Source organism: Frieseomelitta varia, unplaced genomic scaffold (genome assembly GCF_011392965.1).
Source record: "Frieseomelitta varia isolate USP_RPSP 00005682 unplaced genomic scaffold, Fvar_1.2 scaffold_886, whole genome shotgun sequence".
Taxonomy (NCBI): domain Eukaryota; kingdom Metazoa; phylum Arthropoda; class Insecta; order Hymenoptera; family Apidae; genus Frieseomelitta; species Frieseomelitta varia.
Window position 1 is genome coordinate 107,808 of NW_025110685.1, and position 19,741 is coordinate 127,548.

The following is a 19,741-nucleotide window of genomic DNA, read 5'->3' on the forward strand; positions in this document are numbered from 1 at the left end:
CGTCGACCGATTAACGGCGCTCGTTTCGCGTTTGGCGAACCCTTAGGCCTCGAAGGATGGGGCAGGGATGGGAGAAGTTTTCCCCGAGGCGCGTGGTTTCGCCGCGAATTTCAGGCCGGTCTATTAATTAACGAGCACGCTGCATATCGCATTTGCATATCGTTCATATTTTATTTATGAGCGCAGCTCTGCGCGTGATACCTTCGTTCTAGCGATACATCGCAATTTCAGGAGCACGCATAATTCTCCATAATGTGCGAAGTTCGTTTTTCTCGAGCGGAGCAGGAGGAGGGTGGAAGCAGCGTTAAGAGAGACTTACGCGGCGCCCGGAAACACTGTTGTGAGAATACGCGTGGAAACTCATTACCGTCCGCTATTTATGTGTTCCGGTACCTATGATTATTATCGCGCAGTGATTTACGTAGGTTCGTCCGAGAAAACGGCCGCGCGGATAATTTGCGAGGCGATGCTGTTTCAGTTTTACCGGAACACGGCACGTTTTTATTCGCGATTTTCGTGGCAGAGTTCGCGTTAAACACTTGTATTCCTCGTTTTCTTTCTCTCCCTTTTCTCAGTATGTTCATATATTCGTAGAAATTTGAAATGAACACATCTTGCGTGTTACGCACTTAAAGAGTTTTCGTAACACCTTCAATATTTTATTTTCAATGTAGGAAAAGTCAAGCCATTTTTTTCTAAGGAATTGTTACATCCTAGATGTAATCGATATATATATTTTTAGATAGATATAATGTTACGAAACAAAAAATTGAATAATAATCATGGATTTACAAAAAGCCATTTCATCCGGATTGTCCGAAAGAAATGCATATTTTGTGCTCAATTTATTATTCAATTGTAGGCTTATCTATTTAAGAGATTTTCAATTAAATATAACCTATTTATATCTTGAGACAGAGAAACTTTTAAATGGTCCTAAAGTTTCATTGACAAACAACCCTTTATTTATCTATAATCTTCTATAATGTGAAAATGATAATTCACTTGTTCTTATAATGATAGACATCTCGTTATAAGTAAATGCAACCACAACCTCTAAACACTATATTAACTGTATTCCAAAAAAGTTATTACTTTTTGGTAAAATTTTTGAGACTGTTCAATCATATATATTGTACGTATTTTACGCCTCATTTTTCAAATGAAGACGAACAAGAAGAACGATTCATATGGCTTGTGATCGAGATACAATAAATTGAAAAAAAAAGCTGAAAATTGACATTTGCTAACCGATACGTGATGATATAAAATCGAGCCATCTATGGGGCCATTTCATCTGGACTATTGTAAATTCATCCCCTTTTGAGAATACTATTCACGCATTTCATGCTTGTCTCTATGTCTGTTTCATTGAAACTTTCTCAACGATGAACTAACAATATCGAAGACCCTGCGCTTCGATTTATCAAATAATTTCGGCTACGGAAACTGAGATGTTCGCCGTATTGAGTACCAGCGTGCGATAAACGCGTGTAATCGAACGTTTCAACGTTCCCGAAAGGGGTTAGGCCCATTTCGCTTGGAAACCCTTTGCTTTGAAAGCCAAGAGAGAGCTGTTCTGTTTCTGGTTGAATCGCGAAATACGTTGCAAACGTGCATGCTGCAACGTCTATCGTCGCCTGCAGGCGTGCACGGTGTCTTCGGCACCGCATAACCATCGATCGAACTCGAGGAACGTAGAACCAGTCTCGTGACTGGCCGCTGGCGGGAAAACTCGCCGAGCTTTCCGTTGTTCCTTATTGGCGGCTGGCGTACAGCCAGCAAATCTTTTCTGCAATTTCTTTCCCCGGGCCCGGACCAAAAGACACATAGTCCGTAAGTCAATTATAAGGTGAGAAAACGGGGACGGTCGGGAGATTGGGTGGGGGAGGGGTGGGTGAGAGTTGGATGGCTTGCAATAACGGAAGGCGAACGATATAAAAGGAGCGGGTGGCTTCGTGACGCAGTTACAGAAGCTTTCTCGCCGGAGGTTTGCCAGCGAAGCTTTGTCTTTTCACCGCGTCCCAACCTCTCTCCCGTCGTCGATACAACGGCGGCTTTATGAAATTCTGTGCGACGCGTCTCTTCAAAGACTGTGCTACCGACTTCCTTCTCCTCCCCGTTCGAATCAGTTCTCCTAGCTTCTCGGTCGAAATTGCCCGTAATTAACGTTGTTAAATTCACGCAGCGATATTTCAGTTTCAAAGGTTTGTTAATTTGAAACGTGACGAATGATCTTTTCGGTGTCTATTCAGAGTCTTGAATACTCTTTCTCGATTTTACGATTGAAAGAATCACACGCAGCCGGCGGTGTTTGAAAATTTAGAAGGATCCACGGTCGTAAATTTCGATGAGGAAACAATCGAAACGGGACAACTTTGTTCGAATGTAACAAAGGAACACGCCCGAGGAAAATCGTTCGACCCTGGCCGGCATTGATTTCGACGTCTGAAAAGCGTAGAACGAAATGTACGAGACGATGTATAGTTTGGCTATCGGCGAAAGCCTCGAAAGCCTCGGCTGCTTCTCCGTTCTCGACTGGCGGTACGCCAGCGATACATCCAGACGATTTCGAGGATTTTGTTCGAAGCCGACGAGAAGGCTGGAGAGGGTGAAAGGCAGCGGGCGGGCAGAATGGACTTGGATCAATTAAAAGGCGCGAGCGGTGAATTTACGGGAACGCGGGTGAGAGGAATGGGGGCCGGGCCGTGAAGAAACATTGGGAGGGAAGGGCTACGAGCTGGAAGAACTAAACGACTAGCAGCTAATATCGCGAGAAATACTGTTATTGCCGCAAATATATCGCGAGAACTCAGGGCAGTGCCGAGGTCTGGCCGCCGCGCCGGAGGGAAATCTCCTTACAACCCCCTTCCCATCGCGAAAGGATTGCCAGACGATACCAACGTCCATATTGCACCTCGTTTCACCTTTAATGCCCGCTCTCGCGTTCTCGCAACGAGAGCAGACAATTCTCCCCAGATTAAACGGAATATAAACGGGCGAAACTACCGGCGTTACGCCTGCCGCGAATGTTTGCGCGAATTTTGAACAATTTCAAGTGCACAACTGTTCGATTAAACTCACTTCTTGTTTTTTTCTTTCTTTCTCATCCAAGAAACGAAGCTTTGACCTTGGCGTTGAACAAATTTATTTGTTTATTCGAGAGATGATTAGGAAAATCTCCAAAATTTACGAAAATGTGTCTTGATGATAGAAACATGAGGATGAGAAGCAGACTCAACGCTTGTTTGTATATTAAAATGATCGTTAATCTGTGAAGAAATTGATTGACTGATTTGAAAGAACTTTTTAGATTTGTATTTGAATTCAATTTAGAACTTTAGATTTAATACCAACGTTTCAAATTTGTATTTAAAATTTAAATTTAAAATTCAAATACATATTTAAATTTAAGTTTGTGAATTTAAATACAAATGTGAGTTTCCAAATTGAAAACTTGATTCGACACGAACTTTTTGAATTCGAGCCCAAAATTAAAAATTGCAGATTAAAATAAAAAATTCAAATTCAGACGCGAATTTAAACTCAAGTATGAATGTTTCCAAATTAAAAACTTGATTTGAACTTTTCAAATTTCCAAAATTAAAAATTACAAATTAAAATTAAAAATTCAAATTCAGACGCACGAGTAAATGTAAATTCAAGCTCGCGAATTTGAACTTAGGTATGAATGTTTCCAAATTGAAAACTTGATTTGATACGAACTTTTCGAGCCCAAAATTAAAAGTTGCGGATTAAAATTAAAAAATTCAAATTCAGACGCACGAGTAAATGTAAATTCAAGCTCGCGAATTTAAACTCAGGTATGAATCGTTCCCAAATTAAAACTCGTGTTTCCAACTTCGTATTTCCAACATTTCAGGAGCCGTATCGATATCTTGATAATACCGAGACAAGCGTATTCATTGCAGTTGGTGCATGAACGTCGTCATGCTGTCACATGCGTCTTCCTATCGATAGAGCTGTCTTCAGGCCAATAACTAACGTCGCGACAGATATTATTGCCGGCGATATTTCCCGGTGAAATTTGCAACACGGTGATCCAACGCTCGGGAAATCTCCTTCTAACTGGTTCGGCGCGAGCGGAAGGATTGCGAGCGATACCACATACCAGCCCATACACAGTTCCATCCGTTTCCCACGTAATTCACGTCGGCTCTCGTTCCCGAAGCCCGGCGGCCGGGAAATTCACGGCGACGCGATCCGCGTCGGGAGAAATATTTTTTCGCGAAATTATTATTGTCTCGCGGACTGGAATTCGCGTACGTCGCAGCGTCTGGCTTTTAAACGCTTTCGCGCTCGCCGAGGCGGAGCGCAAAATTTCACGAAAGTTGCCACGTTCCACTCGCTGGAACACGTTGCATCTTTATTGCGGGATTCGTCTCGCGTTAAAGCGCGGCATAAACTTTCGCCAAACGAAACGTAAGCATGGTAGAAGAAAAACGGGAGGAATTCTCGTCTCTGCTCGCCCGTTAATCGAGAAGTTTCTCCTCTCGCCGTGAGAGTAAACTTTCCTCTCTTCCCAAAAAAGCGTTCGCTACGGATAAATTCTATAGTTTATCGCGGACGCGTGTCAGGCTTGTGTTATGTCGCCACGGCTGGTTGATAATAGTGTTGTTAATAGCGGGGCAACAGTGGCAACTTCCCTTTCGCCTACTTCCGGCCGCGTCGTAGTTTCGACCGTGTTATCGCTGCTTACGCTCGTGAACAATCGAATTACGATTGTACCGTCTGTACGTGCAACAGGACCGGTTGAACGGGGGGGTTCGGTTCCCCACGTTTAATACGTAACGCAACGGCGCGTTGAGCTAGGCGTGTTACGAGATAATCAAAGCCCTCCCCCCCTCCCTCCCTACTGTAATCCCGGATTCTTCGTAGCAGCGGCGTACCGCGCCCGTTTCTCCTATAATCCTGTAATCCACCGGTTCCCCGAGTCTATTACGTTCTCTTTACATGATCTATACGATCGCCGTTCTCGTCGTCGTCGTCGAGGAATCAAGCAGTAAGAGGCGCCATAAAACAACCGGCTGCTACCGGCGTATAGAAAACGCGTGTTGTTTGACGGTTTATCGGTCGTATCGAGGGGTCCGGAGATTATTTCGCGAAATTGATCGTAGCGTTGAATCGATGTCCGAAGCGAGAGGGGGCGAACCAAAGTCGGTAAAAACCGGCGTGTCGTAAATGTAACGCTGCTGGAGGAAGTCGTGGGTGCCTCGGTAGTTAAAAGGATTAGTCAAGGTGCCATTGCAGCGGCGAACGGACGCGCGCCGGTCTCTCGGTTAAAAATTTCACCAGAACTGGCGCAATATCGGCTTTACGGGCGTACTGTAAAACCGGAAGACGTATCTAAGCCGCTCGTACAACGCGTACGTGCTGCCCGATGGACGTGAAGGGGTTAACGCGTGCGAGAAAACCAGACGAAGCTGGTTTCTGTATCGCTGGAGTCGATGGTGGTCGCTCTTCCTTACCGCGTGAAATAATAAATCATAAATAATAACTAATCGTATTTTTATTTATCGATCGACTACTTGTCGACTCGGGGGAGGACAAAGAGAAATTTTGTTTCGTGTTTAAAATCGGTTTGTGTAATATTTGATTTCGTATTGTATATTCACTTTAATAATCTGAATTGCCTCTGATTTGTAAAATAATCGAAATCGGTCAAATTTGACCTATTCTTAAATTGTAAAACGAAAATTGTATTCATAAATTGTAAATTGTAGTCGTAAACTTTCCCAATGATTCGCATCTGCTTTACTTGACGAAACGACGTACATTCAATTCGTTATCAACCACCCTCGTCTAAAAAAAGTAACAAGAAACGATTGTTTCATTAGTGTTAGTGTTTTAACCAGTGGCCGACTATTCTTGAAGCTCGTAAAGGGACTGTCCACAACAAAAACACAGAAGAAAATTTCACACGAAACGATTTTCGTAATTTATTACACTGAGTGTGTTTTTTAATAACGTATTTTAAATGTACATTAATAATGGATAAAAATTGTATAGTTGCTTTTTTTATACTGACTTTATTTCTCTTATGAATATTTAGAGCGTTTGTTCGAAAACTAGAGTCAATCTAGAAAAATTAACAGCACATTCATAATCAGGAGGCCCTTAATTATCAAATGGTATTTCAGTAAAAACGAAAATATATATATATATTTTTTTCTTTTTTACTAAAATATCATTTGATATTTAGAGGATTATATATTTTGTTAATTAATATTATATTAATATTAATTATAATAATTAATTATACATTTATATATTATATATATTTTTTTTCTTTTTGACTAAAATATCGTTTGATAATTAAGAGACACTTGATTACGAATGTGTTGTTAATTTTTCTAGATTATTTTATATATATATAAATACCGCCTTTGTTATTTACCAAAGTGACGGAACGAAAAGTCGCTGGGTGTAAAAATAAAACAGGCGATCGTACACGCGTCGAACGAGAGCGGCAAAGTACTGCAGAGGATTTCGGTACATAAAAGGCTAAAGACGAGTTGATTTATGGCGCATGTTCGGGTCTTAGGTGAAAAACGGCCGATCAAAAACAGAGGCAGAGAATATCCAGGGTGCGGTGTGGCTCCGCCGTTCGTACGAAATGGCTCGGTCCTGATGCCGCTTAAGTACATGTGCCAACACGATTCCCCGTGAACCGAGCACGATCCAAAATAGAGAACCGCGACCGCAAAGCGCGATAAAGCTCCCGGATCGCGGCGCGAGCACGCAGCCATCTCCACGTGCATGGCGCTTAAAATTGCATCACTCGCTCGAGATTTATCCGAGTGCTGAGAGCTGCTGTTCGATCCGCTCTCCTAATTCGTCGAATTTTCATCGTCACCTGGCGGTGACCGGGGAAATTCTTTCCTCCCCCGTTGAAAGAGGACGCGGACGTTTTACAAGGGGAGAACGCCAAGCCACTGATTCAGTCGCCGGCGACGATACCCCCGGGGTGAATCTTCGACATACTTTCCAACCGGAATATCCAGAAGTTGGCAACGCTCGTTGTCTGGGAAATCGGGCCGCGTGGAATTACCAAGAGAAGAGAGGAGTCGCTCTCGAGTGCGATCCTGCCACCGCACGAGGGGAAAAAAATGATGACCAAACTTGGGTTATTATCCGCCGGCACCGGAGTTTAATCTAAATGCGAATCTAACGAGGACGAGCCCAACCCCCGTCCCCCTCCTTCCCCTTCCCCCCCTCCTGGTTCGTTTGACGCCGCGCACACTCAAAGTCATCGCCCCTTCAGTTGTACTCGTGTGCCCGTGTGCAGCCACTGTGTGTGCTCGCAGACGTACACCATGGCGGATTCACGAGAAGCTGTCGCTTCTCAGAGACGGGGACAGCTTCTGTCTCGTCGTCGACGACGTGTATAACGGTTTCTGATAACTAGCACGACCTTTCCAACTTTGCAGACTGTCTTGTAATTGGATGAATTCCGCTCAACTTTCGCGCCGCGTGGATCGCCCAGTCAACCGATCCGACTCCACTGACGATCCGTAAATAAAAGAAAACAAATACGGGAGCGGACTACTTCTCACGAGCCGCGTCGTAATTCACGCTTTATCGCCGCGTGTAACTGGAAATTACCGTCCTACGTAGTGTAGCTCTTCCACCGAAGAGGGGCCACGAGCTAAATTATTCGAGTGGGTACTAGCTAGTCCGGAGTAAAGTAAAAGAAAAAAAAGAAAGAACGAAGTAATCTAGTCTTTGTTCCCATCGTCCTCTGTTTCTTTTGGAACGTTCGTTTCCCTCTTCGTTCGTTTCTCTCCACGTTTCTCTTCCCTCGATACGGATCTCCCGGTCAGTGAACTACGGTTAATTGTTTTGCGTACGACGGCCCGTCCTTGAAGTATCGATTCGCATTCAGTACCCGGCGGGTACTTCGAACGGTTTCAAGATGGCGGTTGACGAACGAAGCAGGCCAGAAGACGCGGCCAAATTAGATTATCTCTCCGTCCTGGATTCCGGAATGTCTCTTCGCCTGCTCTTCTCTCTCTCTCTCTCTCTCTCTCTCTTTCTCTTTCTCCTTCGTCGTGCACGGTGAATACGGGAACAGGCAAACTTGGATTTCTGACTTACGTTAAAACGCAGCCACATTTTACTCCGACGCTCTCTCGCATAGATTTGCATAATTCGTCTTAATAGCGATCAGCCAGAGTCTTTAAGATTCCACGATCCCCTTTTCTCCGAGGATTCATCTCGATAGATAAAAGAAAAAAAAACCTCCCCGAAGGTAATGCAGAGACTGCCTTTGGAAATTTTCATGAATTCTCATCGTTGAGTCCGATATCGGTGATTGTCTGGCAAAAGTAATCTTAGTATCAAGTTAAATTTAAAAAAAGCCACCGAAGAAGAGTGAGTTGGTAATTGTTTAACAGATTACTTTAGAAGAAACTGTATACTTTGAAATTAATCCTCAATAGTCTGGATTAGTGATAAACCACTTAGAACTATTAAGTAGTTTTTCTTTTTCATTTAACGTGTAACGCTCTATGCATGTTGTACATCTATATACGTTAATCGCGGAGTGACTATATTTTTACCTCGTGGAAACACATTGGGAAACACCCGAAATCTCCGCTGCACGCTCCTTCCTTGACCTGACGTGAAATTGCGGCCTGTCACTGAGCATTCCGATCGAGTAATCTTGATTCCACGTCGAAACTACCGCTCGATAGCAATTACCTCGCACGCGGAACTCGGGGCAGAAACACACGCGAGACAGCAGAGCCACTTAGATCGATAGCCCGAGTCGGCGTTACCGCGACGTATGGCTTGCTGCCAGATTCAGTCACTTCTGTTTTGCTGCCATTTTCAGCGCTGCCTGTACGAACATGGTCGCATATGCCATATATCCATACAATCCTGTAGCCCTTTTTCTCCCGCTGTGTGCGGTGTTCTTTCACCGTGCTGAACGGTGCGAGCGGCTATTTTTCCGTCTCACCCCTGAGTCGAACGTTGGACGAAACACTCGTCATTGTCACGAAGAGAACCGTTTCATTAGAGTCCTTTCCCCGCTGTTAAAATTTCCTCGATCATTCTTCCGAATCTCGTCACTCGCGAGATATACCAATCAACTAGGAAGATATTTTCGTTTGACGATGTGCGAACGATACGTGACATTTTATTATTATTTCGTATTATTAATTCGCATTCGTACAAATTTACAAAAGTTCGAGTCAAAAGTCAAAATTAAGTAACTTAATAAACAAGAGCGTCGACCGAGGCTTTTAAAGATTTTTCCAATTCCCGTATACGTTTGACGATATATACAGGAAGGGAAGGCTAAAATCGCGAGTCGAAAGCGTTCCGGTAAGTTGGGAGAGCATTTACTCTTCATTAAATCGCGCGCCAACGCATCGGCAAATAGCAATCGGGCAAAGTAGCCGTCTGCAGCGGTAAGTAGCAGACTGCAGGGAAACGGGACGGCAGAAAAAAGGACGAATTGAAAAAGACGGTTGGCTGAGCGTCGTGTAGGTATACTTTGCGAATTAGGCTGCCTCTTATTCATATTCATTGGACGTCCCTGCTTTACACGAAACATAAACCAGCAGGAAGGTTTTAACTGCCGACTCACGACCCTTTACTGGCGCGCCGGCACGGTTAAGTGAAAACGCTCGGCGTCTTGTCAGACACAAACGCGCCTTTCCTCCACCTTGTCTGCTTTCCTATTTTCGTCGACGAAATTTCAGACTTGCAGATAATACGGTTTTACGTATTATTTATTATTATTAAACATTCGAGCGTCCGCGCAGTTTACGATCCATTTCTATTGTATATTTCAGTAAAAACGGTTCGTGTTTCGTCAGAAACACCAAGGCGTTTCTTATTATTCGTCTGTTTTCTCATGTCCATTGACGAAACTTTCACGTATCGTTATCAAATGTTCAAAAATTCTTTTAAATTATAAATCGTTGCGATCGTTCAAGTGAAATTGGCCGGTATACGATTCGACATAAATGTGTTTTTCGTTTTTCCTCTAGTTCCCCGTTTCTATTGGCGAATTTTTTATGTAAATACTTTTAAATTAAAAATGTTTGTTTTCAACGATATGTTAAATATTTGAAAATTGTTTTAAATTATAGACTGTTGCGACGTTCAAGTGAAACTGGTTAGTGTATGATCGGACACGAACACATCTTTCCTTTCTTCCTCTAGTTTTCCCCTTTCTATTGGTCAACTTTATGGTATCTTTTATATAAACAGTTGTATTATTAAAAATACACATTCATTTGTCGTCGGATAAAGCGGAAACAGTCGATGCGTAGTCAGACGCAAGCGCGTGTTTCTCGCTTTATGTTCCCCGTTCCACGGTCATAAAATTTCGGTCATTTCTCGCAAGAACGCCTTCGTTCGTACGCGCGTGATTATTAATCGTGGGAGCATTCACGAGCGACCAACGTGAATATATCTCTAACGGTACAATTGAAATTTCCAGCCGTGAAACTGCCGAAAGGTGGTACGTGCTTGATGGTTTCCCGATCGCGTCGGTTTTATTAAAAAAACAGTTACTAGGACGTTCGGCGGCGTCCGCCTGTGCACGTAGCGCGTACGATGATGTATCGTCGCTTCGGCCAATCGTCGGCCGAAGCGACGTAAATCATCGACGAGCCGCGATACCAACCACGTCCACTATCGATCGCAATTATCCGGTAATAATACCGCACGGCCGCGGTCAATTTTACTTTACCCGCGTGCATCGTCGAAACGTTCCAACGAGCCGAGCCAAGACGACGAGCAACGAGACGAACGTTCGACAAACGAGAAACGAGCACGCGTTCGCGACTTTATAATCCGACGGAAGACTTTATTATTGGTCCACGCTCGGTGGCAACCGTTGAACGGTATCGGAGAAGCCAGATAACGGCGCGGCGAAAGGGGTCGAGCGTCGGTGGCGAGAACAACGGTGATCGACGAGACCGGTCGGAGGCGGCACGGCGCGGCTAATGGTATTTAAGGGTTGCGTGCGGCGCCGTGGGTGAACGGCGCCGGGACGTCTAAGCGCCGACGAGGCCGACCGTTTCCGAAGTGTACGCGATTCGATCGTCGAGGGAAACTTCTGTCCGAGAGGTTTGCGTTGACGCAAAATTCGTCGCTGGGAGCGGGGGAAGAGGGGGGAATAGTTGCAAGTAGCCAATCTACGTAATCAAGGGCTGCGTACGTCCCCGGGAAAACGGTATTGCGAGAGTCAAGCGAGGAAAAGAGCGGAAGGGCCAATTGCCCTCGAACGAGATTGTTCGTAGCTTGTTCGACGAAAATGAACGTGGGTTCGATGGAGAGAGGCGAGGGGAGAGGGGACTCAGGCAGAACCTCTTGTTCTTCGATTCTCTTCATTTTTCTCTACTTGTTTCTCTCTCTCTCTCTCTCTCTCTCTCTCTCGTCCCCCTTCTTCCCGCTCTCTACATTCGCGTCGCGACACGAGCGATGGAAACGTAGTGAAAATACGACGATAGTACTCGAGTTATTTCGCCGTTTGCATTCAATCCACCGTATCCCGAATATCTTGACATTTCGTGCCGCATACATACGGATGGACACAGGTATATGACAATGTTGAATAAATTTGTCTATCGAGTGTTTTTTCTTCTTCTTTTTCTTCTCAAGAGAGAGAGAGAGAGAGTAGTTATAATTTTGGCCACTGAAACGACGTCGATCATATATGGAATGGAAAACGACGGGAGAAAAGCCGATGCGAGGCTTTGCGCCATTGCGCCGAAGAAATCTTGACCTTTTCGAAGGGCCGGCGGCGTTTTCGCCGCGCCGTAAAAGTTAACGGCCGGTTTTCAAATTGCCTCGGCCTTTTTTTTTCGCCATAACGAGACACGGTGCTTGGGTTCTTCGCACCCCATTCTCCGTGGGCCGCCATGCGAGAGACATTTAAGACCGTAACTCCATTGTTACTGGGGAGTAAAAGGGTGGAGAAAAAAAAAAAGCGGAAGGGGTCGAGGAAGTGGCGAGCGGCATCGACAGCCAACCCCCGGAGCATAATCGCTAGACCGAGCTCGAATAAACGTTGAATTCCGGTGGAACGGTGACCACGGGGAGAGAGGAGGGGCAGGGAGGGCGAGAATCACTTTATTTCCACGGGCCGCGAGGAATCTTATCGCGGTGAACCGTGAACGAGAAGAATGGGCAAACGCAGACCGCGAAGGATCTCTTCCCGGTTGCTATTTTGGATTATGTACCGTGAAATATAACGCCACGGCGAGAACTATTCCGCTGTGAACTTCGTTACCGAACGAAACAAACGCGCCATGCGTTTCCTCCATTTGAAAGCCGAATTGCTTCTCGGAGAAATCCGACTTTCGATTCGGATTCAGAGTCACTCTAGAATGCTCGCTGAATCATCGTCGAGCCACTCGCTGGAAAATTGGTTTGCATTGCGTCGCCCGGTTAAAAAATGGCCCCCGTCACCGGCCGAGCGATGGAACGGACGTAGGCAATCGCCCGCGCTGCTTATAAGATACGTGACCCTCGCGATTCCGGATCGCGACAGAACGTGGCAGAAGAAATCGTTTCGCGTCCGTGAATGTTAATATTCCGTGGGAAGGACTTACGTAAGGTTGTCGATGGAAAAAGCGAGAGAGAGAGAGAGAGAGAGAGAGAGAAAGACAGAGAGGAGCAGTGAGGAGAGAAGAAAGAACGAAAAGAAAGGGAAGAAAAACGAGGTGGAAGTACTCGGTCGGTGGTAAAGAGCCCCTTCACCCCCTAGACTTCACCTAGACTCGAGGAATCGATAGGGTGACTCATCGAGGGGCGGTGACGGAGTTCTCTCCCTCCCTTGTTCCCTGTCCTCCTTGTTCAGCCTTCCCACGCCCTTCTCGTTCTCTCTATCCACCACCTTGCTTCCGGTTCTAACGCCGAAAGCGTGTCCAAACTTTCAAACTCTCGCGCACGACGACCTCTCCGGTTCCGCTCGCCTCGTCCCTGCAACTGCAGACTGTTCGCGGCTCTTCTTCTTCTTTCTCGCGCCGGCGGGTGAGGAGGGGGGTGGTGGAGGGAGAGGAGTGGGTGGCGAAATAACGAAATGCACTCCATTCGGAGGCTTGGCGTCGGTAACCGTTGGTCCGCGGAATTCGCTGACTTCGGTCGGTTTGGAAAGTTGCGGGAAAGAGTTCCACGTCGTTGCCATCGGCTCGTTCGCCGCGTGTCCGTTTTCTCCTCCACCGCAGTGCGGAGTCTCTTAACCAACTTCGGATCGCCTCGAACGTCGAATCGATGCCACGAATCCGGCTCACGTTCGTTCTTTTTCTTTTTCTCGCTCGCCTTCCCGTTCCCCTTCGTACTCGCCGGTGAAAGTGGCGCGGAGGGAGACGTCCGCGCCACGTAAGTGTAAAGTTCTCGGTATTCTTCGGTTGCTCTGTTCTCGTTCAAAAGGGATGGAGCCACCCACCGCGAAATAACGAGATCCGTTCGGAAAGACCAGTAGCAGCTGCAACTCGCGGCTACCACCGCACTTTTCTCGCCACCGTATCTATAACGAACGTGCGGTAAGACTACCACGTCGCACCGGCCAATTTGTCGCGCGCACGAACCACCCGCCCCTTCTGCTGAGTCACCCCCAACCACCCCCATTGAATTAACGAAATCTTCCCGACCTTTCGATCTCTACCGTCGTACCTACGAATTACACGCCGCTGCTCTCATCTCCTTCGATCTTTGAGCAATTAACCCAAGTTCAAAGATCGCGCGCCGATATCACGCGGCTAAAATATTCAAGGGAGGGAGGGATGGAGAGTTAATGGAATCTAAACGAGCGTTCCTTTATCGCCAACTATCACTACGAATTCTTTCTTTTTGCTAAAGAGTCAGGCTCGCCTCTTTTTTTTTTTTTTTTTTGTTGCTAACGACCAGTGCCGTGAATTTAATCCAAATTGCTTTTCAATTGTTCCGCCTTCTGTTTTGTTGAAACTTCGAGTCTCTCTGTCTCTCTCTCTCTCTCTCTCTCTCTCTCTCTCTCTCTCTCTCTCTTTCTCTTTTTGTTTGCGCTTTCTTTCGAAATAACGAGAGCTAGCATTCACGCCAGCGGAACATCTACTCATCGTGGCATGGGTAACGAACAGACGAGCGCGCGGCCACACGGCCAATTTGTCGCTCCTCGCTATGCTCGGCTCGTTTGCTGATTCATTCAAACTTCCCCCTCGGATCGTCCAGCTTCCGTTCGAATTGCAGGATAATCAAGAATTCGAGCACCTGGAAACGAACGAGCTCGTCTTTTTTCCCCTCACTCCCCCTCTTCGCGTCGATCGGCAGAATTTTCGACGTGGCGACTCGTAAAATCGGCCAGCGCCGGAAGATTTATGACCGTTCGCGTGTCAGAGATAGATGAAACGCTGTAGAACTGATTACCCCTTTGTTCCGGGGCGGAAGTATGACTGCAGTGGATGGAAATCGGCAAGGGTCGTAACAAACGTCGAATTACACGAAAGAGATAGCGCCAAAGGGTACAGGAGGAACAACTTTCGTTCGATGGCTCGCACGAAAGTAATTCGATCGGTTAATTATCGCTCGGATGCCGATGGCATCCATTGTTCTACCGCAGGAAACGGTATCGAGGAAAAATTTGCCAACCCCGAACAAACGAACGTCACGTCTTTGATCTGTCGCTTTGCAACGTCCTTCTCGTACGTCCGATCGATTTAATCCCATTCGATTAATATCATCCGCGTCGTCTCCCTTTGTCTTTTCTTTCTTATTTAGCTCGTTTACCGTTTTTGTCCCGTCCGTCGAACGGTCCGTTCTAGATTTAATTGACGAAAAAAAGTAGCGGAGAGCGCGGCTACTAAGGTGGATGGCGCGGTTTTCGCCGCGTCCCTTTGACCGAAAGAAGCTCGGGCTCTCGAAGCACGGGGGCTTAAAGCTCGCGGTTGAATCAATACTGGGAACAGGAGGGAGATAGGTAGACAGCAGAAGAGATAGAGGAGGAGTGAGTCAAGGATAGAAGAAAGGAAGGAAGGAAGGAAGGAAGGGACAAAGGAGGCCAAGGAGATTCGTCTAAGACGAATCCATGTACATACACGTGCACACGTAGAGGACAGGCACTCACGTTCCTCGGTGCTGTTCTCTATGTTACACGAGCCAGCGTGTATTTACACCGTGTGTGCGCGTGTGTATGTACATGTATATATCGATAGATTGTCGATAAGCACACGGAGCTTCTTTCTTGGCAACGATTCCTTCACGATTATCCGAGAGAAATTTTTTTGACAATATGACAACCGGCGACGCATCGTCGGCATGGATGCGTTCTGCCGGTTTCTGTACAACGTACTTCTAGCGACGGTCGTCTTGCTAAGGATCATCAGTGAGTAGCGCAAACGTATCGTGCTAACTATAACAAAATATCAAGTATATAAGAATATCGTAGTCATCACCGATCACCGGTATACAAACTGTCTCTTTCTCTTTCTTTCATTTCCCCTCTGCGCGTCATTACGAGCTTGAATTTCATCCACTTTCGCCGCTTTTCGATTTTGTTCGAAAACCTTTGTACTTGATCGACCGATCGATGTTTTACATCCTCTTACACCATTGAGAAGAAGAGTCTTTCCCAATCCTCTCCCTCGAGGATCCTCGATCGTATTTTAGCTCGCGAAGTCGTCTCCTCGCGACTGATCCCTTGCCTCCTCGTTTCCTATTTACCGCTCGAACGGTCTTTCGATTTTCCTTTCGTTGATTTATTTTCGCTCGCGTTGCGTACCAAGAGCGGATCGCGACGCTTTCGTTATCGCGGCGTCGAGCACGCTTTTCCCCGCGGCGAACGGCACCAAACTAGAGCTATCGATCGCCAGATTATTTCTATCCGGGCTTCGAACGCGTATATATGTTTCCTTTGTCCGACTGTTTCTTCCCGTCCCATTGCCACTGTTTCTCATCAATCGACCAAAACTCTTCTTTTCTATAGACGATAGTATTTTACACGCTTCACCGTCGACAGCTAGACCCTCGTGAAACTGAACCTTGACCTCCGCTACTGATCTATCTGATAGCCTCTTGTCTGACGATCTAGCAGCACACGCGAGTCCGCCGTATATTTTACAAAAATAGTTTTTCTAAGTAGCCGCGCGACCTTCGAACAGTGCAACGTAGCAATTTCCGCTTCAGCCTGGGACCGAATTTCTTTTCTTAAATTTTGGAAAAATTTTCTTTTTTAGCAGTTAGCTCTCAAAGTCTAGAAACAATTCTTAACTTAAAAATTGTTTCAAGTGAAAGCGATATACAGACACACATTTATCTTCTCGAAATCAATTTCATCTTAATCATGTCAAACGCAACTCTGACGGTTATCAAAAATAATCTGTTGTCTGACAATTTAGCAGCACACGAATAATAGTTTTTCCAAGTGATCGCGTGGCCTTCGAACAGTGCAACGTAAAGAATTTTTTTTTCTCTCACAATTGCCAAAGTCTAGAAACAATTCCACTTGAAACTGTTTTCAAGTGAAAGCGATGTAACGAAGCATACAGACAGAAATCAATTTCAAATTGTATCAATTGCGTCAAACGCACTAGCGAATCTCTCGATACACATCGGTTATCGAAAATTACAAACTTCGATCGCTGATTACAATTTTACAACCTCGGCTACAATATCGCTTCCACCAACTCGACCGTGAAAAGGTTAAATTAACACTATTTTCGCTTCGCCTTTGAACAGCCAGCAACTCTGCCCTTAAAATACACTCACGAATCTACAACGAACCTGTTTCCGCGCGTTCGTTTCAAAACAAATCTCTGCCTTTGTTCGTTTCAGAAAACGGTCTTCTCTCGTTCGAGAATCCCAACTATCACTTGGACCCGGCTCGTCTGGACGATGCTCTGAACAGCAACGAGAACGGCAGCTCTCTGTACGATGAATTGTATCAGGAATTGGTCGGGAACGGTGGCAGAAGCGGCGAAGTGACCGGCGGTGGCGGTGGCGGCGGCGGCGGCGGAGGCGGCGGTGGCACGAGGGTGCAAGCACGCAGAACGTACGCCACGTTGGATCTAGGCAGTATGGGGGTTGACGTCACTCAAGGTCCCCTCACTCAGGACTCGGTGACAGAGGACGCGCCGGACAATACCGACAACCATAACCTAGGGTGAGTAGTAGAAGGCTTGTTTCACCTCGACTCGCGTTCGTGAACGATACGCGTAAAATTACGTTGAAATTTCCCTGAATGCACGCGATAACAGTTACAAGTACAGAAATGCGGGATGAACGTGATGAATTCAGTTTTTGGCGTGATTTTTGGCCAAAGAAACGGGAGCTATTAAATTTAATAAATTTTGATTTAGAAAAAACTTTAATTAAAGAAAATTGATTTGATCATTTAAAATTAATAGAGTATATTAATTTAGGGATAACAGCGTTATATTTTTTTATAGATCTTATAGAAGGTTGATGTTGAATTAAGATAAACTTTGAATGTAGAAGTTTAATAATCAAGTCTGTCTGACTTTTAAAATCTTACGTGATTTCAGTTCAAATCGACGTAAGTCAGATTGGTCTCTATCTATAAAAATATTTAAATTATTTGTACGAAAGGACTACAATTTATATGGAAAAAGTTCGAAAGGAGATTTGGAAACATGATAGCGTTTGTCTCGTGTTTTTGAAAAACCAGAAAACCGGAATTCGTCGCGTTTCATTCCCGCGTAACTTGCGTGAATCGAGACTCTCGATCGGGTTAAATTTTCGAATGCAAATCGAAAGGGATCGTCGCGTTTCTGTTCGACGAGCTTTTATCACCGTTTGGCGCTAACGTTTAATGTGCGTAATTGAAAAGTGCTCGCTTGTGATAAATCGATAGACGTAATCCCGGACGTAATTAAATTGGCGAGACAAACAGTCCGATCTCGAGGACGCGCGCCCGATATAACGCACGGGTTTGTATTATTCGTTGCCAGAGAAATCTACCATTTTCGCCGGAATGTCATTACGCTTTTGCATTTAAGCCGAGACGGGAGTTTCCCTTATTCGTAATATTCCCGGATGGCCGGTCGAAAGCTTCGCATAAGCGAGAAATCGGCTTCTCGAAGCGAAACCGACGAATCGACTGGCTGAGAATCGTAGCCCGAGTAATATAAGGTCCGGGCCAAGTCTCCGGAGTCGTTGATAAAAAGCTTCGAGCCGGACCTCATCGGACTACCGCATAAAATTTCAATAAATCCGGGACTGGTGAAAAGGTCTCGGGCAGAAGGAGCGAATGGCCGATGGTACAAGACTAGTTCGAACTTATTCCCGGCTGTTACACGAGAGCCGGGACGAGAAAGAGACGGAGGCTAGGGCTATTCGTTCGATCGGCTCCAACTTCGGGACTCGTTCGCTTCCGACGCTCTTTTGTCTCTCAAGGCTGTTATCGAACGCTGATAAACGTTCGCGACCACCTTAAAGGGAATCGTTTCTCTCGTTCCCTCGTTTCACTTTTCGACGCGATAGAAAAAGAAAAAGAAAAAGAAACGAGAAGGAACAACCGTGACAACAAGAGATTCTCATCGAGCCGATCTCGTCTGTCTTCTCCAATTCAGTTCGGAATCCTTTCGAGATTATGGCGAATTAAGACTTTTTCTCTCTCGGTTCTCGCTGGCAGAGAAGCGAGTAAGAAACCGTCGATGAATCGAACGAGCAACTTGCCCGAACGACCGCAAGTTATTCGAACGCGATACTGTTACACCAGTCTTCGATGTTCGCGATTGTTCAACTGCCTGGAATTCTCCGGTCTCCTTCGGGTCTCCTTCCGTTCGACGCGCCGGTTCTCACCCCCGCTGTTAAGTCCCTCCGTCTCGAGCACCTTTTGTCGGCGATGTTTGGAATTACCCGAGCCCCGAGTCCCGGACTCGTTAATCTCGCAAACGAGGTCCCCGTGAACTCGATCGAGGCTCCTTTTCTTCTACGTCAGAATTACATCTCGAGTTTCCTCCGCTTCTGTCGTCGTCGTCGGTTTTCCACCGTTTTCCGCGCTCCTCGCGACGATCCGCCCCTAATGCACGATCGGAAATTGCGTTTCGTTCGGTGGAGGGAAAGTGCTTCATTGGAAATCGGTTGAAAACTGATTGCGGCGAAAGTAAAATGTGAGAAGTAAGCAAGTCCAAGGAGGACTTCTCGTCTCCCGCTTGATCAAACTGTCCTGCGATACCTCTAACTTCAGAATAAACGATTCGAGTTTCCCTGAATTCTTAACATCGCAAATCAATAATATAACAATTCAGTAATCTAGTTACTTAACAACTCGTTCATTTCCGACGTATAACTATTCGGAAGGAATTTATTATCATCTAGGATAACGTGAAAATCTTTCACTGCTGGTGATCTGTCAATTTCTCCTCTCCTCTCGTGTATCGATTCTTTTTTTTCACTTGATCAAAAACTGTTCTAATTCCAGAAATAAACGATTCGAGTTTCTTTGAATTTTTAACATTGCAAATCAATAATATAACAAGTCAGTAATCTAGTTACTTAACAAGTCGGTCATTTTCGACGTATAACTATTCGGAAGAAATTTATTATCATCTAGGACAACGTGGAAATCTTTCGCTGCTGCTTTCTTCTCTTCTCTCGTTTATCGATTCATTTTTTTTCGCTTGATCAAAAACTGTTCTAATTCCAGAAATAAACGATACGAGTTTCTTTGAATTTTTAACATTGCAAATCAATAATATAACAAGTCAGTAATCTAGTTACTTAACAAGTCGGTCATTTTCGACGTATAACTATTCGGAAG

General features: G+C 45.5%; 1 protein-coding gene across 14 annotated transcripts in view; it reads left to right on the forward strand.

The window, feature by feature from the left end:
* Positions 1-19,741, forward strand: part of LOC122537075 (protein Fe65 homolog) — a 173,208-nt gene that overhangs the window by 90,128 nt on the left and 63,339 nt on the right. For 13 of the 14 annotated variants that reach the window (XM_043670006.1, XM_043670005.1, XM_043669998.1 and 10 more), the window contains one exon: positions 16,792-17,119. In XM_043670006.1, coding sequence (XP_043525941.1) covers positions 16,792-17,119 — 328 coding nt within the window. Of the gene's footprint in view, positions 1-15,261; positions 15,344-16,791; positions 17,120-19,741 lie in introns of those variants that run through there. The other variant, XM_043670010.1, reaches the window with a different exon arrangement.